The 22426-nt window shown below is 48.6% G+C and overlaps 3 protein-coding genes across 4 annotated transcripts in view; 1 reads left to right on the top strand and 2 right to left on the bottom strand.

Moving 5' to 3' along the window:
* The window catches only part of LOC119404492 (flavin-containing monooxygenase 5), a 161022-nt gene that overhangs the window by 89478 nt on the left and 49118 nt on the right, over positions 1-22426 (bottom strand). The gene's annotated exons all lie outside the window — the stretch shown is intronic.
* LOC119404489 (uncharacterized) overlaps positions 1-22426 on the top strand; it is a 93744-nt gene that overhangs the window by 41025 nt on the left and 30293 nt on the right. The window contains exons 2-3 of the mRNA XM_037670999.2: positions 12057-12122; positions 19545-19616. Of these exons, the coding sequence (XP_037526927.1) occupies positions 12057-12122; positions 19545-19616 (138 nt within the window). The remainder of the gene's footprint in view (positions 1-12056; positions 12123-19544; positions 19617-22426) is intronic.
* Positions 799-3874, bottom strand: LOC119404486 (flavin-containing monooxygenase 5-like). The gene is made up of 2 exons (XM_037670996.2): positions 2335-3874; positions 799-1851 (listed from the first exon to the last, which is right to left on the bottom strand). Exons 1-2 carry the CDS (start codon positions 2962-2964, stop codon positions 838-840), a joined length of 1644 nt encoding a protein of 547 aa, XP_037526924.1. The 5' UTR covers positions 2965-3874; the 3' UTR covers positions 799-837.

Here is a 22426-nt window from a genome sequence, read left to right on the forward strand (position 1 = left end):
CGAGCACACCATAACCACTAGACCACGGTGGCGGGTCTCGGGCGTGATGTCATTCATTCATTGTGATAGCCGATGTTCCCACTCGTGAATTGTTTTGTATCTTCAACGCGGAACCACGGAGCTCTACCTTGTCGTGGCACTGCCGACGCTTATTATAAAGGATTCAATAGCATCCCTGTAGTTACCTCCGTTCCAACACCGTATAAGCTAATGAATGTGGTCGACCGTACGAAAAAGCGGCAATTGCGAAAGTACGAAAAGGTAAAAAAGAAAACAACAACATACAACTCGACAACTTCGTTCCCACTGCAACAGCTTGTCGCCAGATGTGATTTCTCACGGGTTACAGCTTACACAACTACCATCCTTGTGAAGATTCTCAAGGCCTTTCGAGCGATGCGTGACTACGTTTGATGCATCGCCTTGTCCTGTTGCTTCCATTGTAATCCCACCAGCGTCATCAATCCCGCTTAAGCGTATCGCCGACGCACATCACAGTCCATCTCGACAACCGAAACAAAGGATCACATTGTCGCTTCATTGAAATTGGTCTACTGTTATCTTAGTGTTTTCTTCGTTGTTGCCGCAGCGCAAAGCAAGAAGGGAATTTAAGAACTCAACTGGAGCATCCACCGTAGAACATATCCATCATTCCGCCTAGCAGCAGCTTTATGTAGTCCTTGTCTGGATATTTTTCACGTAACAGTAACCCACGCAGCCACGTGATTACGCAGCATCTGACATCCCTTTCTGGAAGAAATTCAATAGCCTAAGCATTATCGCACGTAGTAACGCACAGTCTTCCGGCCTTCCTGTAACCGCCATCAGTTCGTTTACCTAAAACAATATCGCGCCTACACACCAGATGACCGCGCTAAACAGCGGGAACTCCGAAGTGAGCATGACGGCCAGACAGAGAAAAACCACGAGAAGGACGACCGTAAGGAGGGTGATTTCCTCTTGCTTCCGCTCAGAGCGAGGCAGTCTCATGGGAGGCTTGAGCGGCGCTTTCATCCGAGACTGGTAGCCCAATATGGCGTCCCGCGCTCCGGACCAGGCGTGAGGACCTTCGAGGCGGTACCTGTAGTTGAGCGCGGGAGCCCGGACAGCAGCGTAAAACAGCCACGGGTCCGTGAAGAGCATGCGACGAAAGTTGGGCCTGACGCCTATCATGGTCGCCAGATCGCCGATGTAGGACGCCTGGTCGACCATCATCGCGTGGCGCGGAGAAGGCACGAAGAACCTGCGGGCGTCCTCCATCTTCATCACGACTTCGGCGAGCATCGTGTTCGACGAAGGCAGCGTGAGCTTGTCTCTGAAGACCTGTACGACGTAGCGGGACTGCATCTCGGAGATCATCAGCATGCACGCGTTCACGTCGACGAAACCGATGAAGGCGACTCGAGGGTGTTCGGGCGGGAATATCCGGTGGTACAGCAAGGGAAAGTTTCCGTCTTTACGTAGCACGCTGGAGGCGAAGGGTACGTCGTTCTTGTAGCCAGTGGCGAAGATCACCAAGTCCACGGGCTCCTCCACGTTGTCCATGATGACTCCTAGCTCCGTGAAGGCTTCTATCTCGCCCCGGAACTTTACTTGTCCGTTCAGAATTTTCTCAGGCAGAGCACTGTTGATGACCGCGTATTGAGCCAGCAACTGGTGCTGGGGCTCCAGGCCCAGTGCCTTGTGGTCGAAGGCGGAGTTCGCGACGTACTGCATGTACCACGAACTCACTCTTGTCGGTATGTAGTCGTACAGGAACATGAACAGCTGTTTCGAGAAGGCCACGTCGATGGGGACGCCGCCAAAGTGACGTGGCACGACCCAATTGGCTCTTCGTATGCTGAGAAAAACCTGCCAGAAATTAATGTAGCCATTACACACCAGCCTCTCGTAAATAACTGTTTGTGCAACGAAAATAGTCTTTGACTAAGCGCCACATTTCGGCTGTTGTGAACCATAGTCCCTAGTGGACTTTTATTTGACATCGTACCTGTACACTCGGCAATTCTTGCGAGTAAAAGCTTTGACGAAGTGATTGACAAGCTAACTGAGCATGTTTAAACGTCGCACCGCTGTTGTTACATCGATAATTGGAGTAGTAACAGAAGCACTGTCTTTCCTGGAAGTTGTCTTGGAATTATATCGCATTGTAGTCACGGGTGCCGATGTTCTCGCTGTTTGGCTCACATACGTCAACACAACACACACCGTCAAATATGTTGCTCAACAGCTCTGACTTCATAGCTGTGATTAGGACATAGTTGTGATTGCACAGCTGTGCTACGGCACTGAAACCTTCAGTTGTCCCTACGATTAAATTAAGATGTTACCTACCTGTTCAGCAACGTCGGCCATGTCAACGGCGATGTCGACTGCCGAGTTTCCGAACCCGACTACCACCACCCTCTTCCCACGAATGCTCTCGTCGGTGTATTTGTATTCTCTCGAGTGCATCACCCGTCCCTTGAACTTGGCCCTTCCAGGAATCACCGGCACCGATGGAATCGCGTGGTGTCCCGAGCAGATCATCACCCGGTCGAAGCTCTCCTCGAACTCCTCGCCCGTCTCCAAGTTGCGCACCCTCAACGTTAGGTCCTCTCCCAGGTCGACGACCTTGTGCCTGAAACGGATCCGAGGCGTCACCCTGAAGTGGTCCGCGTATTCGCGGATGTACTGGAGCATCTTCTTGTGGCTCAGGAAGACCGGCCAGTCCTTGTCGGGCGGGAAGTCGCTGTAGACGCACATTTCCTTGCTCGTGTTGCACACCGTGAACCGCATCACCGTGCCGGCGTCGAAGTCTTCCTCGTGCTCTTCATCGCGATACCACCACAGACCTCCGGAGTTCGAGGCCGCTTCGAAGCACACGACGTCCAGGTTCTCTTCGAGGCACGCCTTGACGGCGGCGACGCCCGAGCATCCGGCTCCGATTACGGCGACCCTCATCGCAGATCCCTGGCAAGACATCTCCTGACCTGACAACAGGCCTAGTGTTCTGGTCCCGGGAACATCGAACTTTGACGGTTCTGATGTCGAGGCCACTCAAATAAAGCAGCAGTCTTAACGAAGTCACTCACAAGGGGCTTTTCGATTTTACCGTGACATCGAGTTCCAGCGCATCAGTTACAATACCAGTTGTTTGAAGGCACCTCAAAGGCACGTGAGTACGATATGAAGCCTAGTGTTCTTTTCAAGAAGACAATCTTCAGGGCTTGGGATTACAACTCAGAGTGACAGGCGTTGTTGCCAATTCGCCGCAAATGCCTTCTTTGACGGCCCGCTCGTAGAAGATGGTAGACGTATGGTGCCACAGATCCACAAGAAACTTGTCAACCGGCCTCAAATCCTACGCTTCGACGAGTAGAAATACTTGGTTAGGCACCGCGCTGTAGGAGTGTCTTCGGCTGGGAGCGCTACAGAAGGGGGGGACACGTAAGGCACGTACGGCTCTACAAAAGAAGTCGATGCACAAAACTGGTGTTGTTTTATCTAACTGCCGCTGGTTCCGTTGCGTACCCTTGCCGAATAACACTGTGGCCGTCTCGCTTGTCGTCTACCTGGCAGTGAACGGGGGCGGCGCACAGGAATTCGCGAGCCGCAGCAGCTCAGTGCGAGCGTCTGCGAGTCGCACCCAGACATGACGAGGAAATGTGGTCTCGCTGACACTGCTGTTATAATCCCGGCGTTCCGCCGCAAAGCTTCAACTAGTGGCTACGAGGTAGACACGAATAAACAAACGAAAAGGCGTATCGCTTTTTCTTTCCTTGTTTGCCTGTTGTCTCGCGGAGATGGCGTACTTTCGTATCTTGTTTTCTGGGCGGCCCCCTGGTCTCGTGGCAAAGGGTTTGAGGGTAAGGAAGCTCGTTGGCATTCGTCTCATGTTTTTTTCACGCGCAGAGCAGGTCCGAGGCGCCATGACGCAGTGGATTCGCCCGAAATTTATTCGGCGAATGGGTCGAATCTGCATCCACTCTAGCGCCGATGCCACTGGAACTGATTCGAAACGCTGGCGGCCTCATCTTCTTGTTGACCTTGAGATGTATTCCCACTTTTTTGTGTTTGATTTCCATCTACGTGCGTTGTCCAGGAAGAGATGAACCAGCAACGTCACAGTCAGTTAAGTACCAGAGGTCGTAACCTTTTGACGTTGGTGGTATGCGCTCGGAAGGAAGAGAGGAGCGATGTACCTATTCCGCTGATTGATGAACTGTCAGACTGCACACTTACTCGTAAACTCTCGTTTTTCTTTTTTCAGTGTTCGAAATCCAAAAATTCGTTTTGCAACTCGCCTTTTCCAGTAGCAGGGGACTCGCACTTTATTATCATATGATCTTTAGGAAGGAAGACGTCAGTTAATGTTCAGTGACATCAAGGGAGGAATGTCGCTTTTTAGCACAATCAAATACTTAAACTTTATTTTAGTTATAAAAAAATAAACCCGGGCTGTGCTGAAGCGTTAGGAAGGTTGACTGGGCAAGTTGGTGTGGTTCCATATTGAACGAATAAACAGCGCGAAAAAACAAAAAAAAAAAACAAGAAGAGGACAAGCTAAGGAACGACAGACAACGGCGCTGTTGAACAAAGTTAAAAGTATGAAGTACTGTAGTGCGATGTTCACGAACCCGATTCTTTTGGGAAAGTGACAACTTGCTTTCACAGTTTTATTTTATTTCCAGGATATTTCGACATGCAAGAAGCTCCCTAAACATTTTTTCTGCATATCAAATACCTAAAACAAAACAATTTCAATAATCAAACTGGTACACTAACGCAGTAACATAGTTAAATATCCCTGTCATTGCAACAGAACCGCTGATAGTTTCTTGGCATGTTGTAATACGCTGACGACGTCACCAACGTTTAGATCACTTATCTGACTGGCGATCCTCCTGCATTTTTTGTTGACGTACAGTGGCGCTGAATATAATCTGCAACACTGTGTCCCGTGGTGTAAGTGGCGCCATCACTGAGCGGCGCCACCGACATCGCAAAACTCGGTGCACGTAAGTGCTTCGATTATTATGTAGTTCTTAAACGAACGACGAGTTTACCGGTGTCACTGTATATACACACAAGAGCTCCTTTAATTACGTGCACCGTGTTGCGATTCGTACTCAGAGCAACTGTGCAACTAGGCGTAGCATTGACATCTATTTATTCCAATATGTGGACCCCCCTCCCCCTTTTTTTCTCAGGATACGCATTAATGAACTTCAAAATGGTGGTTAAGCGGGCTTACTTCTATGTACACACCATTTTTCAAACAGCGCAGAAACGAGACACCGAGAATAGACCACACAAAACAGACGCTGTGTTGTGTTGTCTGGTACGTATAGGGCAAACTGGACGCTACCTGAATGATCGCGTCAGGAAGCACGCCGACAACGTTACGCAAAAAAAAAGAAAAAAAAAAGCAGCAACTTGGCGTTACATTGGAAGTCTTGTAATTGCATACCCAATTTTAGTCAAGTCACCATCATCTGAAAGAATGCGGACCAGTGCACGAGCGAGATCATTGAGGCATTCACCATTATCAAGCGAGGCCCTTCATGCGTTAGTTCAACGTCCACGCAGGACAAGGAAATCTTATATGTGCAAGATCATCTCAGACCTCATCTCAGACCTCATCAAAAACATGTAATCCCTAGTCACTCCTTGTATCATGTTTATTACGTGTCTTCCCTTGTGTCGTTCTCTGACTGTATATTTCGCGTTCGCGCAATAAAACCCCTGTTGGAAGTCAGCGCCTGTGTTGTGTAGTCTATAGTCTCGGTGTCCCGTTTCTGCGCTGTTTGAAAAACTACGCGTTAATACTTACCGCCACGCACAGCGTACGGTGCAAAACTAATTTCAAGGAAGCCTTAATAATACATGGGGTTTTACGTTCCAAGACCACGATATGATTATGAGGAACGCCGTAGTGGAGGGCTCCGGAAATTTCGATCATCTGGCACTCTTTAACGTGCTCTGACATCGCACAGTAACAGCATTCAAGCATTTCACCTACATCGAAATGCTACCGCCATGGCCGGAATCGAACCCGCGACTTTCGTGTCAGCAGCCGAGCTCCCGTAAATACTGTACCACCGAGGTGGACATTTTTCAGAAGACCTTGCCCTGCTTTTCGACTGAGCGTTCCCGTTGGCCTTTCTTATAGGCCCGTTTCAAGTATAACCGTGATGATTCAGCCTCAAGTTTAAAGGCCTCACGTTTCTTCTTGTTTATCTTTTTTATTCATTACAACTTTGTGCGTACTATCGACCGCGGGCATATGAGGAAAAAGTGTCGTCTGCTAGGCTCTTCCTTCGTAAGGACGTCACCCCATATCAGCGCACTTTATACGAACAGACAGCGTGAGTAGCGAATAGTTTCGCTCGTATTTTTCAAGAATGAACGTTGCCAGCAAGAAATCGAGGAAAGAATATTTAAAGATACGCCACACGCCTCCATTCAAGAGATAAGCAGAAGAACGCGGTTCCTCTGACAAGCACTGATACGGGGCTAAGAAGGAAGAGCCTAGAAGACGATGGGCCCAGCTGAGCACGTTTTGTGGGCATACGCTTATCCTCGCCCTGTTTGCAACTTGGCTCCGTCGTACGGCGATGACGCACAGAAAAGTCGCCGCTCGCGCACGATAGTTAAAGATTTGGGCGGACGTACATATCGGGTATAGTAAAGTAGATCTAGAGCGCAATTTAGAGACATCTAGGTACCACACAGGGCATAATCTGCTGTGAACGCTGCGCCACGCCGTATACAAAGAATTCACGTTTCCTCCCCGCCACCCTTTTTTCGAGAGAGGAAAGAACGTCAAACTTTTAACATCATATACGAATACGTTGGTTCCGAAATCGGGGCGTTCCTTCTCTACTGAAAGTCGGCCGTCTCTCTTTCCGAGAATAATGTCTACGCGAACCACGCCCCGGCAGTTATAGACACGGCGTCCACATAAGAGAGATCGATTTGCAATGCAACGAGCCGGCGAAAGCGAGATGGTGGCTAACTCATCCGTAGCGGCAGCAGCCTTGACTCATTCAAAGCCAAGTGTGTATGGAGTCGAGTCTCGTGTTCCCGTTACAAACGTCGTGCGTTATAAGCGAGCTGCCGCGGTAATCGCCAGCCACGCTTTGTACGAGGTTCCCTTTCGTCGTGACGACCCTTTTGTGACTTGGATGCGGCTCCGTGCGGCTCACGAAGGATTTCTTTCTTTCCCTCTCCCTCCTGCTTTTATAGTAGGCGTCCTTATAAACATGCAGCATCGTAGTTGAGCGTGTGAAAAAAAAAAAAGGGCGAAAAAAGAAAGGGAAGGGTTCTATTTCCAATGCGCAATGTAATCGAGTCGAGGCGTCTATTCACGAGCTCACGAACGCAGCACGTCAAGCGTCTCGCAATTCACTGACTTTTAGGAAGCACCCAATCCTATCAGACAACTGGCACAAGGTTTCATCCGCACACGTTTTCGCCAAGATGCCTCCCAAAGTAACAAAGGCGTTTCCTTGAAAATTTTGTGTGAGGCCATGACTCAACCGGTGTCGCGTTATTCACATTCGCGCTACGTGTCCAAAAACCCTCGAGTTCCCGACTTGAATGGTTTAAAGAATGACTTGTACTCTTGCTCTCATTTGTGTAATCCGGAAGGGGGACACAATGTTCTCTCAGCTTTGGCACCGCTGCAGCGAACTTGATAGGCCGAGCATACATATACATACAGCCTCGTGCTACCAGCATGTGCTAAAACCTTTCCAGAGCTTCAATGTGGGACGACAGGCTTAGAGTAATTAGCATCCGCCAGAACGAAGCAGGAGCCACCGACCCCGGGAGTGGATAAAAGTTGTCCGACGGCGTTCCAACGCCTCGATGTGGGACGTCGCGGGCATAACCTTGCGTCCCAGACTGTGAGACAAGGAGCTAATCGCCAATAATTGCAAATTATATGCCTGCGGGTGTAACTCTATAGGCGAGGCTAACGCATCCACTGGCGGCTGTGTTGCAACGCTCCGGGGGTCGCGCGTGTCATTGTCTGGTACTTAATTGCGATCGAGCAGCGAGTACCTTCGCTTTGTCTTTTCTGGATAGGCTTTACAACGCTGGTATTCATCAAGGCCTGATCACCTTGCTTCGCTTGCACTAGTGGTGGGATATTGTCGCCGGACCTACTCCCACACAGTGGCCTGTTTTGATTGTCCGTAGCGCGAGGTGCACATTGGTGATAGAGGACCGTAGGCAGGAGCAGCCAAATAGGCTTCCCCGCCAATTAAGAGGCTGACCCGTTTGCAGTGTATGCGGGATGATATCATTATTACCTACTGTATCCTTCTTGTCATTATCGTGTAGTGCGGTTCAGAGCTAAAGCAAACAGTCGAACGTATACGTACGGCCGCTCAAATTTCTACGCAGCTGCGTAGTATTTTAGCTTCAACGGTAACTTCTGTACTTGCGGGTTTTCACGGTTGCATGTGTGTGTACTTTCTTTTGACCATCGAGAAGTTTATGGAGAAGATTGACCGAAAATTCATTAAAGCTCATCGTATATATGGTTTGCGTAGTATTTAAACACAAGTAGTGTATTAGTACGTGTGTTTTTGTATGTGCATGACAGGGTGGGACATGTATGGGCCTTTTTGTTGATACGGCGAAATAGACGACAGACAACTAGAAAGGTATGAAACCCACGAAGGGTTGGGGAAGTGGCGGCATTTGTTAAGCGGAAGCGCGGGCAGCCAATCTTTGCCGAATTCCCATGTCGTAACACGGCTCGAGGCCTGTTGACCGAACTAGCACGACCCCTTCATTTACACTTCGGTACGGTGTACTTAGCTCGAAACAGGTTTCTCTCCATCACAAGCGAAGCAAGTAGCTTCGTCGGCGAAGCCATTCATTTCCTGCGAAATATTCAGCGGCCAGGTAGATCGTGAAATGAGGTGTTGTGATCAGTTATCGGATAACGTTGAATAATACTTCCGCATTGCTGACCAAGATTATTGTAGAAGCCTTCCCATGTTGTTGACCACTTCTTGTAGTCAGGGGTGTGCAAGATATGGCGTTTATTTTATTTTTATTATTCTTTTTTTTGCGTGTTGAAGAACAATGAAACCATTATAGACGCTCGACGGTCCTGAACGACTGCTTCAAAAACGCGTTAACACTCGGCTCACCAAAATATTACGGGAGCAGCTTGGTTTGAAGTCTGATTTGCAATACGAAACTTTTTGGACAGTGCTCAACGAGAGCAAACGGTGAAACGAATTCTCAAAACCTCTTTATATAAACGTAAAAGTACTCACGGATTGAAATAGGACAATTTAGTGCTAAGTAATTCACATCTCTTCGTTTCTACCGTCTTCAGTTCGGGTCATATCGGCCTAACTTCGACTCGAACGCGTAGATCACAGCTAACATTTTCTTTAGAAGCCAGACTCGTCGCGACATGACGTGGTTATCTCGAGCTATTGCGCATAGACGTCGCTATACTAAAAAAACTGATGCCGCGTTTGAATCCGAGAGTACTGCACGTGGGAGTTTCTTACAAGTAGCTCCGCGTAATTACGTACGCAGTGACGCACTTACGTTCTGTGACGTGAGCGATACAGGAACTGTGAGAGCTGCGCGTGTGCCTGTTATCTCTCTAGTAAACGCGGATGACTTTTGCAGCGTAAGCTGCTTATGAGCTCACAACAGCCCATTTCGGTGGCGTAGTTGTCCGCAGCAGCAGCCGGTGTCCGTCGTACCTGTCGCAGCTTTCGTGAAAAAAAAAAAAAAAACAAGGACCGAGGTGGATTCGAACCCAGGCCTTCTGCGTGGCAAGCGACCGCTCTACCAGAGAGCCAAGCCACTCCTCGAAATTCACTCGGAAAAAAACCCTATACAAGCATTATGTATGGCGAGGAGGTGCATTAAGAGATGTAATATTGCGTGGCAGAAGAGTAATCGTACCAGGCGTCACGCCATGTGAACTGCGTAACGAGCGGGTGGTTTGAAGCTTCCCACTCATTGCAAAGGGCTTAGCAATAATTCTTCATCATCCTCTTCATTATCCACCACATCAACAACGAAGTGTACAGCTATGCAAGTGCGCATATTGCCTTAGGAACGCGTAGTTGGTGCTTCGCTACTTCGTAAAATGGGATGATTTGTTGCGCAGGGGGCACCTTGCAAGTGCACTTGCAGGCGCCCTGTTTACAATGGGCTCTATGAAGGCCGCTCCGCCAACTTACGCTCCCGAGCAGGCCTGGCGTTCTTTTTTCTTTCTTTTTTTTAATCACCGGATGAGAACTACGAAGCATATGTGTCGTCTGATTGGTAGCTTGAGTCTACGCATGGCAGAAAAATGACATCACGCAGAAAGGTCGTAGCGTGTCACTCTACACCCCAATCTTTCCACCCCGACCAATGTAAAACGGAACGGGACAACAGTATGCTATTACTTTTTTCCTGTGTGATAAGGAACAGCCCGTACAATATCGTGGAGCCAGCGTCGTGTTGTGTACGCTTGTGTGAACAGACGAAATAAAAATCAAGTGTAGTGAGCGCTACGACGAAGCAACACTTATGTGGAACGCCACACGACCTACAGCGTCGGTTAGCACGACCCGTCCCATCTCTAAAGCTCTTTCGTACATGTCAGTCACAAACGAGACCGCCGCGCGCAGTTCTGACCCGGCACGTCAATTACAGTCGCACACTCAGGTAGACGTCAATTATAATCGAAGCGCGCGTAAGCACAACACAAACTGCCCAGCTTCTGTGACGCATTACGACGGCGGTAATTTGCGTCGCGGTCGGCTCCCCCCCCCCCTTTCCCTGAGCGATTGATGGTTGAGCAATAACAAAAGGGGCTTGCGGTTTTTCAAAAGTCGTACACCCGCGGTACCGGGCATTTACGACCGAATGGGACGTTGTGCGAATGGCCCAGCATGAGTGACAGGCAAAATGCAGCGCTTAGTGTCAGTAGGCCAATAGTTCCTGAGTAGCCCCTGAAGGCTTACCCGCCACCATTGGTACAGATTGGTATTTAGAACGACAACGTTTGAGCTAGCTGGTGTACGGATTCGCGGTAAAAGATCGAAAATAAGGCTTCAACAGAACAGGCGCCCTGCGGCGGAAAAGAAAGTAGACACAAAGCTGCGCATGCGCAGGCATGCAGCGGTACCTATCAACCCGGCGCACGAAGTGGCCTAGGTGAGAGATAACTAGTCAAGCATTTGATTTCTCGTTTTGTGGTGTGCGGCGTTTGTGTGGCTTTTGTGGAGTTTGTGGTGTCTCGATGCCTTCTCTTATGCCTGTATCAGCACGCGTACCTTCTGTTATCATGAACATATTGGTAGCTGCTTGTTTTGTGCTCTTTTGAGAGAAAATTCTGGCCATCCAGCGCTGGTTCTCTCTTGACGAAAATTTGAGGTCACATTTCAATTGCCTGCGGATGCTAGTTGATGAAAGCCATCATGAACTATGAGCTGTGGGCCATCAGTGGCGTAGCCGGAGGTATTTGGTTTGGAAAGTGTGTAGATGTCCGAGGGTACAGAAACGCGGGTGTACATAAATGAGGCCCTCGAAGGTGCGCCGGTGACGTGCGAATCTGTATGCGCCGTTTTCCCACAACTGATCCTCTCTCGATCGGCGGCTTGTCGGCGACCAGCCGTTTCTGATACGGCAGCTTGATCTTGTATGGAGGTCATTTGTCATCACACGTTGCGCACATTTCATCGTTGCCTTTCATTGTTTCACGGACGACCTTCGTTGTTGCATGTAGCAACAGAAGTGTTGCGCTTCTGAGCACGTGGGTGAGCGTCCAATTCCCAGAATTGAGCCGAAGGAAGCAGTTGGGAGGGATCATTGTGTAATGCGAAAGAAAGAAAGAAAGAAAGAAAGAAAGAAAGAAAGAAAGAAAGAAAGAAAGAAAGAAAGAAAGAAAGAAAGAAAGAAAGAAAGAAAGAAAGAAAGAAAGAAAGAAAGAAAGAAAGAAAGAAAGAAAGAAAGAAAGAAAGAAAGAAAGAAAGAAAGAAAGATACGCGTACATATTTTTTCGTATCAAATAATGATAATAATTTCCACACTCGCAGGTTCCTATTGGACCCAAGGGCCGCGTCATCAAAGACTGCGAGTGGAGGTATAGGCACGCAAACGTGGTGAGTATGTTTCCTCCTGCTTCCTTATTTCGTTTACTTCAATGAAAACGTGCAGCCTTCTGTACATGGGCAAATCGGCTGTGTCGGTTGCAAGTGTATCACTTGTAAGCGACATAACGAGATTACCTACCCTGGAGTCCTGTTTTAGAGATAGAGTCGTTCATTATGTGCCTGTGGCTCTGGCCCCTGTGCTCAGTAAAGGTCTTCAACATTTTAATTTTACGTTTATTTCTTCATTTGTGCAACAGTATAAGATCGTCATGGTGCTTGCAGCAAAAGGTGACGTTATTTTGCTATGTAGAAGCTTGTTTGTCCTTTGGGTCTTCACTATAGGCGTGCGCAGAGGGGGGGTGGGGGCAGGGGGCGGCCGCCCCCCCCTCCCCTGGTCACCTAAGAAGTGGGGGGAGGGCGCACAGTCTGCCACATACATTGATTTAATAGGGACGGGGGGGGGGCCCACTATGAACCTTCGCCCCCCCTGAAGGGGAACCCTGCGCACGCCTATGGTCTTCACATCTCTTTTTTTTTTCAGTTTCTTGATATAGTGCTGTCCTGTGTATTCCCACACTTTCTTTTGTAATACAATTTGCAATTTGCTTGTAATCTAGAAGCACAATGCTGGCAGACATATATTGAACGAGGCGTACGAAACAGTAGTCACGTACCTGCAAAACCATTCTTGACAATGACCAATCCCTGGTCAAAAAACGTAGAAATAAACGCGTTTATAAAGGTGAATTTGGTGAAGCTTAATGAAGAGAGAGACTGAAACACAAAAAGTCACACGGTTTCTTATGTATTCGCCTAGCTAAGACGACTCGAAGCCGAAAGCCATCTTTTTTTCCCTCTCAGTCGATTAAATATGTATCCCCCTCCTCCTCCCCCGAGAGCTTTCGGCACCTAACGTAGTTTTACACTACCTCAGGGATCAGCCCATCTTTGACCAAGCGACGATGTCGAGTCATCATGTGACGTCATGTCATTATATCATCATCACGTCATGATGACGTCAAATTCTGGCGATCTGTGACGTCATGGTGACATCACATGATGATGATATTTTGTATCACTCGTGCTGACGCCGATGGTCAGTTTTCGCGCTTGATGAGTCATCTAAGTCTTTCGCGTTAAAATATTACGAATGCTTCGAGCCATTACAATAGTGCCAGAATGTTACCAACTGAGGAGTGGCGTAGCAAGACATTTTTTTCGGGGGTGGGGGGGGGGGGGAGGAGCGGCGATAAATCATAGTTTATGTACGCTTGTGCGCGCGTTTGCATGTGTACGTGTATACATGTAAAATCGAAACATGCAAAATACACATGCAATATCGAAAGATGTCGAGAGCGGTTTGAGCAAAATGCTCCCCCCCACCCCCACCAAGACCCCTAACCCTCCCTCCCCCACCTCCCTGGCTACGATAGTGTTCCTAACGCATCATTTAGCGCTAACTATAGGAACCGGCAACTTTCCCTGCTCAAATGTGGCCCAATTTGTTTTTCAGTTCTACGTTGTCTCTTCCTCTGAGACAAGCAGAAGCTGGAAGTTTCAGACACTCGCATTAAAAAACACTACTTGCTACTAGGTGTATACTTAGGCCCCGTAGGCAGCAACTATACAACCCGAGGGTGCCCGTTTCGGCATCGCTGCCTTACAAGGCGCAGCGATTCCTCATTCTATACTCTTTCTTTGCTGACGTTTCGGCCACCGAGATGTGCTCTTCCGCACGGGGTGCTCTTAATAGGCCACGCTCCGCAGCCATTAGCGAAACCCACAAACACGCACGCGCACACTCGAGCGCTCCTGACAATGGCGGCGCCATTTCGCCCCAGACCCACCGCTACGTGAAAGCAATTAGGCCTCGCTGTTGTAGGGATGGCGACGTGCGTGATTGGCCTACCGCGAGCTCTTCCTGTATAAGAGGCAACGGGCTGTACCATACTGCTGCGCAGGATTTGGCTAGCTTTGACTTGCATTTACGTAGGTGCCGAGAGTAATTGAAACCTTGTTTCCAACGCCGGCTTGGCCGGCAGGAAGTTGCGCGAGAACTATCTCGATTTTAAGCGAAGCTTACTGTTTTCGGCGTCGTACGCCAGAAACCCTGGCGACGGCTAGCGTACAGTCGGTTACAGTCGGTTACAGTCGTTGCTATAATGATGCGTCCCACAAGAAAAGTAGTTAATCAGCGGGAGCACTAATCGTCAATTCGTTTATCAAATCGCAAGTTCTTGGTCTGCTCGCGGAACGGTTCCATAGGTCTGGGTACTGGGCTTGCCACTCCGCCCTTCCTCAAAAACAATTGTGCGGCTATTTCTCGTGTCTCGCAGTCATGTCTAAGTTTCACTTCACTTCTTACGGTGTGGTCGACCCCATGAATCTGGGTAGCTTATGATCGTTTCGCACGCAAAAGTGTAATCGCAGCACGCACTCCACAACCGGGTCTCTAGAGCGTCCGAAAACGACAAGTCGAGTATAATGATTAAAAAAGCCACAGTTTCGCCGCCAGGGCCAAGCAGTGAATGCTACAGCAACAAATTGGAATGTTATACAAATTAAGGCTAGCAGGTAAACTCCTTTGTTCCTAAACTCCCACCTCGCGTAACTCAACAAAACGCTGGCGTAATAGAATACGGCCACTCCAGGGAGTGAAGCGGTTTTCGTGCTGCCTGTCGCCTCAACGCGAAGTCCCTGAGTGGTATGAGCACAGCACGTACACAAGGGTAGGAGCCGTCTACTAATGCCTGTCGAGATCATGGTCGAGATAGCGCGCGCGCCAGCACGCGCGACCGTGCCATTTTGATCAAAGCTCGCAACTGATGCCCGAGCGACGCAGCCCCGCACCGGCAACCCTTTACGCTCCTTCGCCCTACGGCGCGCTTCATCTCTGCTCCAGCCGTGCCCGTGTGCAGCCTTCGCAAGCTTTCGGTCGCGCATAGAACATTCGACTCGCGGGGCGATGTTATCGACTTGGACTTCATACGGAACATGACAGTGACGGCAATAATGCGCCTCAAGTGTCCACGTAATTGTTATCGCAAATGCATGTGATGATTAGAATACAATAATTGGAAAGTCTCACGGGTTACGAGTGACGTTGCACACTCTCAATTCCCAATGTGATGTCTTCCGTGCCTGATCTTGTTTTCGATTAAATTGCCGTTTTGTGCAAATCGAGACGGCCCTCCGTTACTCTGGACGTACTTTTTCAAGCTCTGTCTCAGTTACACATAGGGTGAAGTCCAATAAATCGCATCAAAAACGCAGTGCAGTATAGAAGAAAAGGTGAAGGCGTTTACGTACGATTCAGATATAACCCTGAAGAAGAAAGACAAACGTCTAGTGGCCAAAGTTAGCGCCCGCTTTTTGTCAAAGCGGGTCGAAGGTGCAGATGGGCTGGTCCGACGTAACGGGCGTTCATCCAGCTACGCCAGAACGAACACTGCAGCTAGCCTTTGTTCTTTTCATCACCCTGGAAGAGACAAACGTAACCCAACAAAGAAAGAGAAGGACGAAGAAACCGTCTATAAACGTTCACTACTGAGAGGCGTGCGCTAAACCAGAGAAACGGAAACATTAAACGAAGTAGAAAGTCAAAGAAAGAGAGATTGGAAGGAAGGAAAGTTTCGAAGGACTGCTATGCGCGTTTATAGCATCGTTTGGGTAAACACGCCCGGTATTCTTGACACCTTCGAAACGTCAGCTATATGCGCGGCAACGGAGGTGGTGTCCGTTTACTTTTTGTGCTGTGAGAAGGCGAGGCGAGGCGCGACCGACCGACCACCTCTAAATTTAGATCAATTCAAGCAGCGCGCGCGCAACGCTGTCCGATGCGTCCGAGAGAAAAGACAGTGGAAGGCGCGTCGTCGGCGTCGAGATAGACACCTGCGGAGCATTCGCAGGGGGGGGGGGGGGTCAGATGGGAAGTGAAGATCGCTTTGAGTCGGCACCGCCACCGGCTTGAATGCGTAAGCGCGAAAAAGATGGCCAACAACGCCCTCTCCGTTGCTGTGCAGCCACCCCCCGCATCGTCAGCTCATGAGACGAGTCACCTTTTTATGTGTTGTTTTTCTAGGCTGGGCTTTGTGTCGCCGCACTATATTTAGTGGGACAGAGCTCGGTCACGCATATACGCTATATTGTCTCGCTAATACGGCGCAGCGCCGCTGGAAGGTGTGACGTCAGACGTTCGGGAGAGGAAACGTCCGAACGCGTGGCATCGCTTCACGTGCGGTGTGCGCTTCTGCACACTGTTGCAAAACTGCACTTTGCTGCGGCCTTGCTCTGCGAATACATACTTTATCATACAAACATCTACTTTCGTAGAAAGTCTGGTGAGTAGCGCTAAAGCACCCTTTCCCTGCTATTTCAACGAGTACCAGATAAAAACAAAAACAAAAAACGAGGTGGTCGAAATTACGGCTCTCTACTATTTCCGTAGTTGTTCCTTATGCTAACTTAAGTCTAGTTAGGGGCATTCTTCCTTCCTCCTGTATTCGGGCACTTGAACTATTAGAAGGGTTGCCTGGAATATAACATTAAACTTCAGTAATATACACATTTTTTTATAGATACGTTGGTGAGAATACAGAGGGGGAGCTTCAGGTTCATGGTTTTGATGCATGCAAATCTGTCAGGCAAAATGAACGTGTCCCATGCGCTGCTGTGCAATTGTCGTAAAAAAACGAGCTGCATTTCGAGGAAACGCAAGTTACATAACTTGAAGTGTATTCGGGTAATCTGCGTGGGCACTGCTGCGGCACACGCTGAAAAACAACCCACCACTTACGGCACGCCTGTGCACGTCTCGCCAGGAAACAAATGTTGCACGGAATTACCGAGGAACAGTGTATAGAGCTCTCACCACTCCATACCGTCTTTCCGTAAACCTGTTTTGTTATTTCATTTCGAGCGGCCCCACCCCACAACTTTCAATTCTCCACGCCCCTCCCATGCAATGTATGTCTAACGCTTCGAGCTTCTCTGACTGACATGTGCTTTCCGCATATTTGGGAGATCACCCACATTCAGAATAATATGCAGAATTGAGGGTGCATACATGGCATCAAATCCGGCTTATCTGCCGCAACAATTCGCTGCAGTGAAGCGAAAGCTATGCGGGTCGTATCGACCAATCAGGAACGAAGAATACGCATACTTCTCCGACGAACGACAATGGCTTGTTGACTTAGAATCTATACGAGCCTTTCGTGACCTCTATTCTATTCAGTTGGCGTAACGCGAAAGGGGTACACACGCGATGTGAAACGCACAAGCGTGTCTTCTAGTTTGAATTCGCGGCTGACTGCACTAACCCCGTACTATCTTCTACTGCAGTGCATCGTACTGACGAAACAGGATGCATTGACTCCTGTAGACTTTCTTTACTGGAGGCGTTTGTTTGTTGGTTTGTTTAAGTGCAACTTGTTCCGTGTGCTCGTCATGAAGTTTTGCCGTACGCGTACACTGCCGACGCGTCGCACTTGAAAGACAGACAGGCGGAAAAGGCAAAGCGAGAGCAACTGTGGACGGATCCTGGCTGCGTAGCGAATATGCACCGATCTGCCACCGATATGCGTGCCGGGGATCGGTGTGTTCTCCGTTCAGTCGGTCTACATGTCTGGTTCCGAATTATTCATTCATTCATTCATTCATTCATTCATTCATTCATTCATTCATTCATTCATTCATTCATTCATTCTTTAATTAATTAATTAATTTCCTTCTGTCCGCATCGGTGGTACAGTGGTTACGGTGCTCTGCTGCTGACGCGAAGGCCGCGGGTTCGATCCCGGCAGCGGCGGTCGCATTTCGATGGAGCTGAAATGCTAAAGGCCCGTGTACGTGCGATTTCAGTGCACGTTAAAGAACACCAGATGGTCAAAATTTCTAGGCCCTTCCCCTACGGCGTGCCTCATAATCGTATCGTGGTTTTAGCAAGTAAAACCCCAGGTAGTGTCTTTCTTTCTTTTGTTTAATACGCAATAGACGCGTGCTGTCGTCCTACCACGGAACCTGTCGTTCAGAAACAACCTTGCTAAGACCACCGCAATGCGATCAGAATTGCACAAGGAGTTTTTTTTTTTTTTTAACACGAAAGTGTTTTATGCCGGGGTCCACCACGGCTCCGCTGACGTATTTCCGTCACGGATATGACGTTGTAAAATATAAAGACTAACAGTGGGCAATGAAAAAAAACCAGAAGAAAAAAGTTCCGTCACCGGGAATCGAACTCACGACCGCTCTTTCCGCAGCGCGCAGCGCGAAACGATTCGGCCACGGGCGGCACGTTCTTCACAATGCTAACGGCGAGCTATTTATATACACCATTTGCGGGTGGCTGTACTCAGAGATTTGTGTTAGTGTGTCTTCGTTATCACTAGCGAGATGGCGCGACGGGCTCGAAGAGCGTAGAAGAGCGCGCTTGAAAGGTCGTCGCTGTTGCGACGAGCGCCCGCGTCTACAGGGCGTGGTCGCCTGCACTCAGAGATCTGTGTTACAGTGTTTTCGTTATCACTGGCTAGCTGGCGCGACGGGCTCGAAGAGCGTAGAAGAGCGCTCTTGAAAGGTCGTCGCCGCTGCGACGAGCGACCGCGTCTACAGGGCGTGGTCGCTTGTGCGGGCGCTTAGCTCGTGATCGCGGTGGTTTGTACGTCTCGCGTTGAGAGCACGAAGGTCGCTTGGCCCACTGCAGTGGCTGCTTTTGCGAAAGGAGCGCGGTGCTCACGCAGAAATAAGTTACAGATGTGACAGTTAGTTCGCTCTCATCCTGTGTATGTTCGTTCCGTGCGTCCTTTCTGCTTGAGCAGCGCGTTGCAAGTTTCGAGTTGCTTGCCGTTATTCGCGTGACATTACAATTTGTTACTGTAGCATTCATTCCATCGCCCTTGGGGCGAAAGAATGCGTAACAAACGCTCAACTACGTCTGTGAAGACACGTTTCACTTTCGTGTTATACCGATTCCTATGACAGAGGGACCATCCATGTTTTTTGAAAGCCTAAGGGCCCTGTATTATCTCCTAATATGGAAGGCTATGTGCATAGCCTTATACGCGAGCGGTACTGCGGTAACCTATTAGCTAACACGGCACGAGCGCACTGTCTTTGCTCCCCTGCTGAGAGATTACGATACGTGTGCGAGATATTCGATTCACGTTTTAGCGGGAGGCGGAAGGCAATGCGTGCACGGCGTATCATGCCACCCAAGACAATAATTATGCTTCTGCTAGGCAGCGTTCCACGTCCCACTTAATATTCGAAGAAAAAGTGAGTCAACGTTGCAGACTGCGCAATATTCCTCGTAGTCGAGAGTTGCTTTGAGATGCATATTTTTTATGTATAGTCACAGTTGGGTCCCTTTCAACGCTTTCAAGAAGGTCAATGTGATTATGTTTTTCTAAGTATTATTTTCTCCTTCCTGTGCAGACCGATGATGTCCTTTCTTGCAAGAAGTGCGTCAAGGACTACGAACTCCGTTTTCCCCCAAGAAGACTGGACGTAAGTCACTTTCCCATCGGTATTTCTCACAAGCTACTAGTCCTGCGGTTGGCATAGTGTGCGACCATGATCGCAGTCATTGAAGTCTGGAAAGAACGGCCTAGAGATTGTTCTTGTTATTGTAATTGTTGTCAGCATATACGGCTATACCATTCATATTTACATATACTAGAGTTTGCTGGAGCATTTTCTCAATATAAATGCATAGGGGTTCATCAATTATTCAAAACCCACTGACGCGTATCCGGTGTCGCATATGTCTAGTGTAGACTACGGACTACGAACTCCGTTTTCCCCCAAGAAGACTGGACGTAAGTCACTTTCCCATCGGTATTTCTCACAAGCTACTAGTCCTGCTTAATGCGCTGTGTGTATGATGCCCTTGCTGGACCGCAAGCAAAATGAAGATCGCGAGAAATAAATCCCAAACAATAAAGAGAGCTACAAGTGTGTGGTTCGCTCAAAGTTGATTCCACTGGCGATACCGTACCGTGAACCATGAACCATGGACGACTCAGTACGTTCCTGACAACTTCCATTGCAATTATTATAAGTTCCACAAAGTTATTATAAAGATAACCAAGCTGAATATACTACGAACGATGTCTTGTGAATGATACATTTCGTGAGTTCCTGTTGGACTACCTGCATGAGGCATCCACAGGCCTGTACGCTTACATGCATGTTATAATTTCACTCCCGCGCTATGCAGCGTCGCAACCCTGACGCGTAAGCAAAATAAACGAGTATGATATCTTTTACATGCTGAGCTTGCTGGCAAGTGCATATATTATTATTTACGTTGCCGATCAGCGTAGGTCACACAACCGATTGCGAATCGCGACCAAGAAGCGACTGGCAGCGACCCATGCTTACACCGGCTACGGGGCGACTTATATGCCCGTTGCGACACTGAAAATGGTTCATTGGCCAGCTTCCGCCTCGTGCCAAGATCATGTGCCACGTGACACCCATCTGGCAAAAAGAGTGTTCCACACTGGCCGTCTGGGCTACGAGCGGCGCTGGCTAACACTTCCAGGGCTTACACGCACAGGAATACCCAACCAAGTGGACGGACGGGGAAGCACCTCTCGTCGTAGCTCAACTGCTAGAGCACCGCACGCGTAATTCGAAGGTTGTCGGTTCGGATCCCACCGACGGAAAGGGTGATTTTTCGTCCACTTCAATTCCTTTCAATTTACGTCAAAATTAGCACGCTACAGTTAAAGACAACAATTACCGCCCTCTATGCGTTCCCTGGCCTAAGTCTGTCCGATTCACTTCGCGAGTGTGATGCCGTTCACGTCTGTTCGTAAAACAAGAAGACGTCCGGTGTATACACTTCCTCCATATCTGATTGGTACAAAAGACTTGCGACTGTTCTCACGCCTCTGAAAAATCGAGCAGCTAGCGATTCAACCCAAATAGTCGCGTTTCGACTGAAACGGCTATTTGCGAATAATATTTGGAACCGATCGCTTCGCGATCAGCCTGGTCGCACAACCGCTGCGGGTCGACGGTTCGAACGAGCCCTCAAACGTCACCTGATTCGATCGAATGCGTTGCACAGTTGCTTGAAATTTAGCGACAGCACTGAACTTGTATAACTCGCACATGCTCGTGCCTGTTTTTCTCTGTTTCTTTTTCCATAGCTATTGTCGTGTATAAGGTGTTTTTAGCTTTTTTTTTTTCGCGCGTAAGACATAATCACGCTTTTATCTTTTGGCGTATAGTGGCTCGATTTCTGGAAGAATCGCGATGTCCTTCCTTTTCCGACCTATGTTTATATTCCTTTTGACATGTATAGCTGGTTTTTGTATGTGTGTGCGCGGGTGATCGGCGCTTTGTCAGGCTTTAATTCTGTGCCTTGACGTCGATCACCTAGACAACTATGTATACTGGCTGTCTGAAATAAATATGAGTGAATGAATGAACAATTTCGACATTACCGCGAACCAAATGTACTCTGGATATGCACCTTGTCAACGAAGGCTCCCTGGGCGCTGCCTTAATTCCCTCTGGGTTGCTGTTGATATGCGTGAATCCCGTAAAAATGCATTCCCGAGGCTGTAACGCCAGCTTTTGTAATCCCTTGCAACAGTCCAGAAAGGAGGTAATCCTTCTTTCCGTTGAAAATGTCTATACAGAGCTGTTTGTAACCCTTAAGAATTCAATCGCAAAATCATCATTATCACAAAATATTTGTTTCTATACCACTGTTCGGACGATGATTTAGATATTCGTCAACTATTACAAGCCAGGATGTACGGCCATATAGCGCTGAAAAATCTTGTACAACATACGACTAACAGCACGCGATACCATCACTTATGCGGGAAAGTTCACACCGGCCATTCGATTTCTGCAAGCGCTAGGAAACACAAGAATTTGCGTTGACTCCATAAGAGTCACTGCGAAATAATGCTTTAGCGCTGTGTATTGAATCCTTAGTTTTCCGGTCTTAACGTCAGGATAGCGAGACTTAAAGTATTTATAGATCACGGGAGCTTGAATCAACGTTTGCTCGGCACCCGAAGGTCGCGGGATCGAATCCCGGCCTCGGCGGCCGCAATTCCTTGGCGGCGGAATGCCAGAGGTCCGTGTACTTCGATTTAAGTACATGTTAAAGAACCCCAGGTGGTCGAAATTTCCGGAGCCCTGCACTTCGGCGTCCTTCATGAATTCATATTGTGCTTTTGGGACATAAAATCCCAATAATTATCGTTTGCGAGGCATGAAAACCTAACCAGTTACACAATACGTTCGGACATTCCGGTTGATATATCGATCCGGAAAAAAAAAAGTCATCT

The sequence above is a fragment of the Rhipicephalus sanguineus genome, chromosome 9 (assembly GCF_013339695.2).
Source record: "Rhipicephalus sanguineus isolate Rsan-2018 chromosome 9, BIME_Rsan_1.4, whole genome shotgun sequence".
In the NCBI taxonomy this organism is placed as follows: domain Eukaryota; kingdom Metazoa; phylum Arthropoda; class Arachnida; order Ixodida; family Ixodidae; genus Rhipicephalus; species Rhipicephalus sanguineus.

Coding starts and splice junctions, on each gene's coding strand:
- LOC119404486 (XM_037670996.2), bottom strand. CDS start 2,964: ATGTCTTGCCAGGGATCTGCGATGAGGGTCGCCGTAATCGGAGCCGGA. Junction 1,852..2,334: donor TGGCCGACGTTGCTGAACAG/GTAGGTAACATC, acceptor AATTTCTGGCAG/GTTTTTCTCAGCATACGAAG.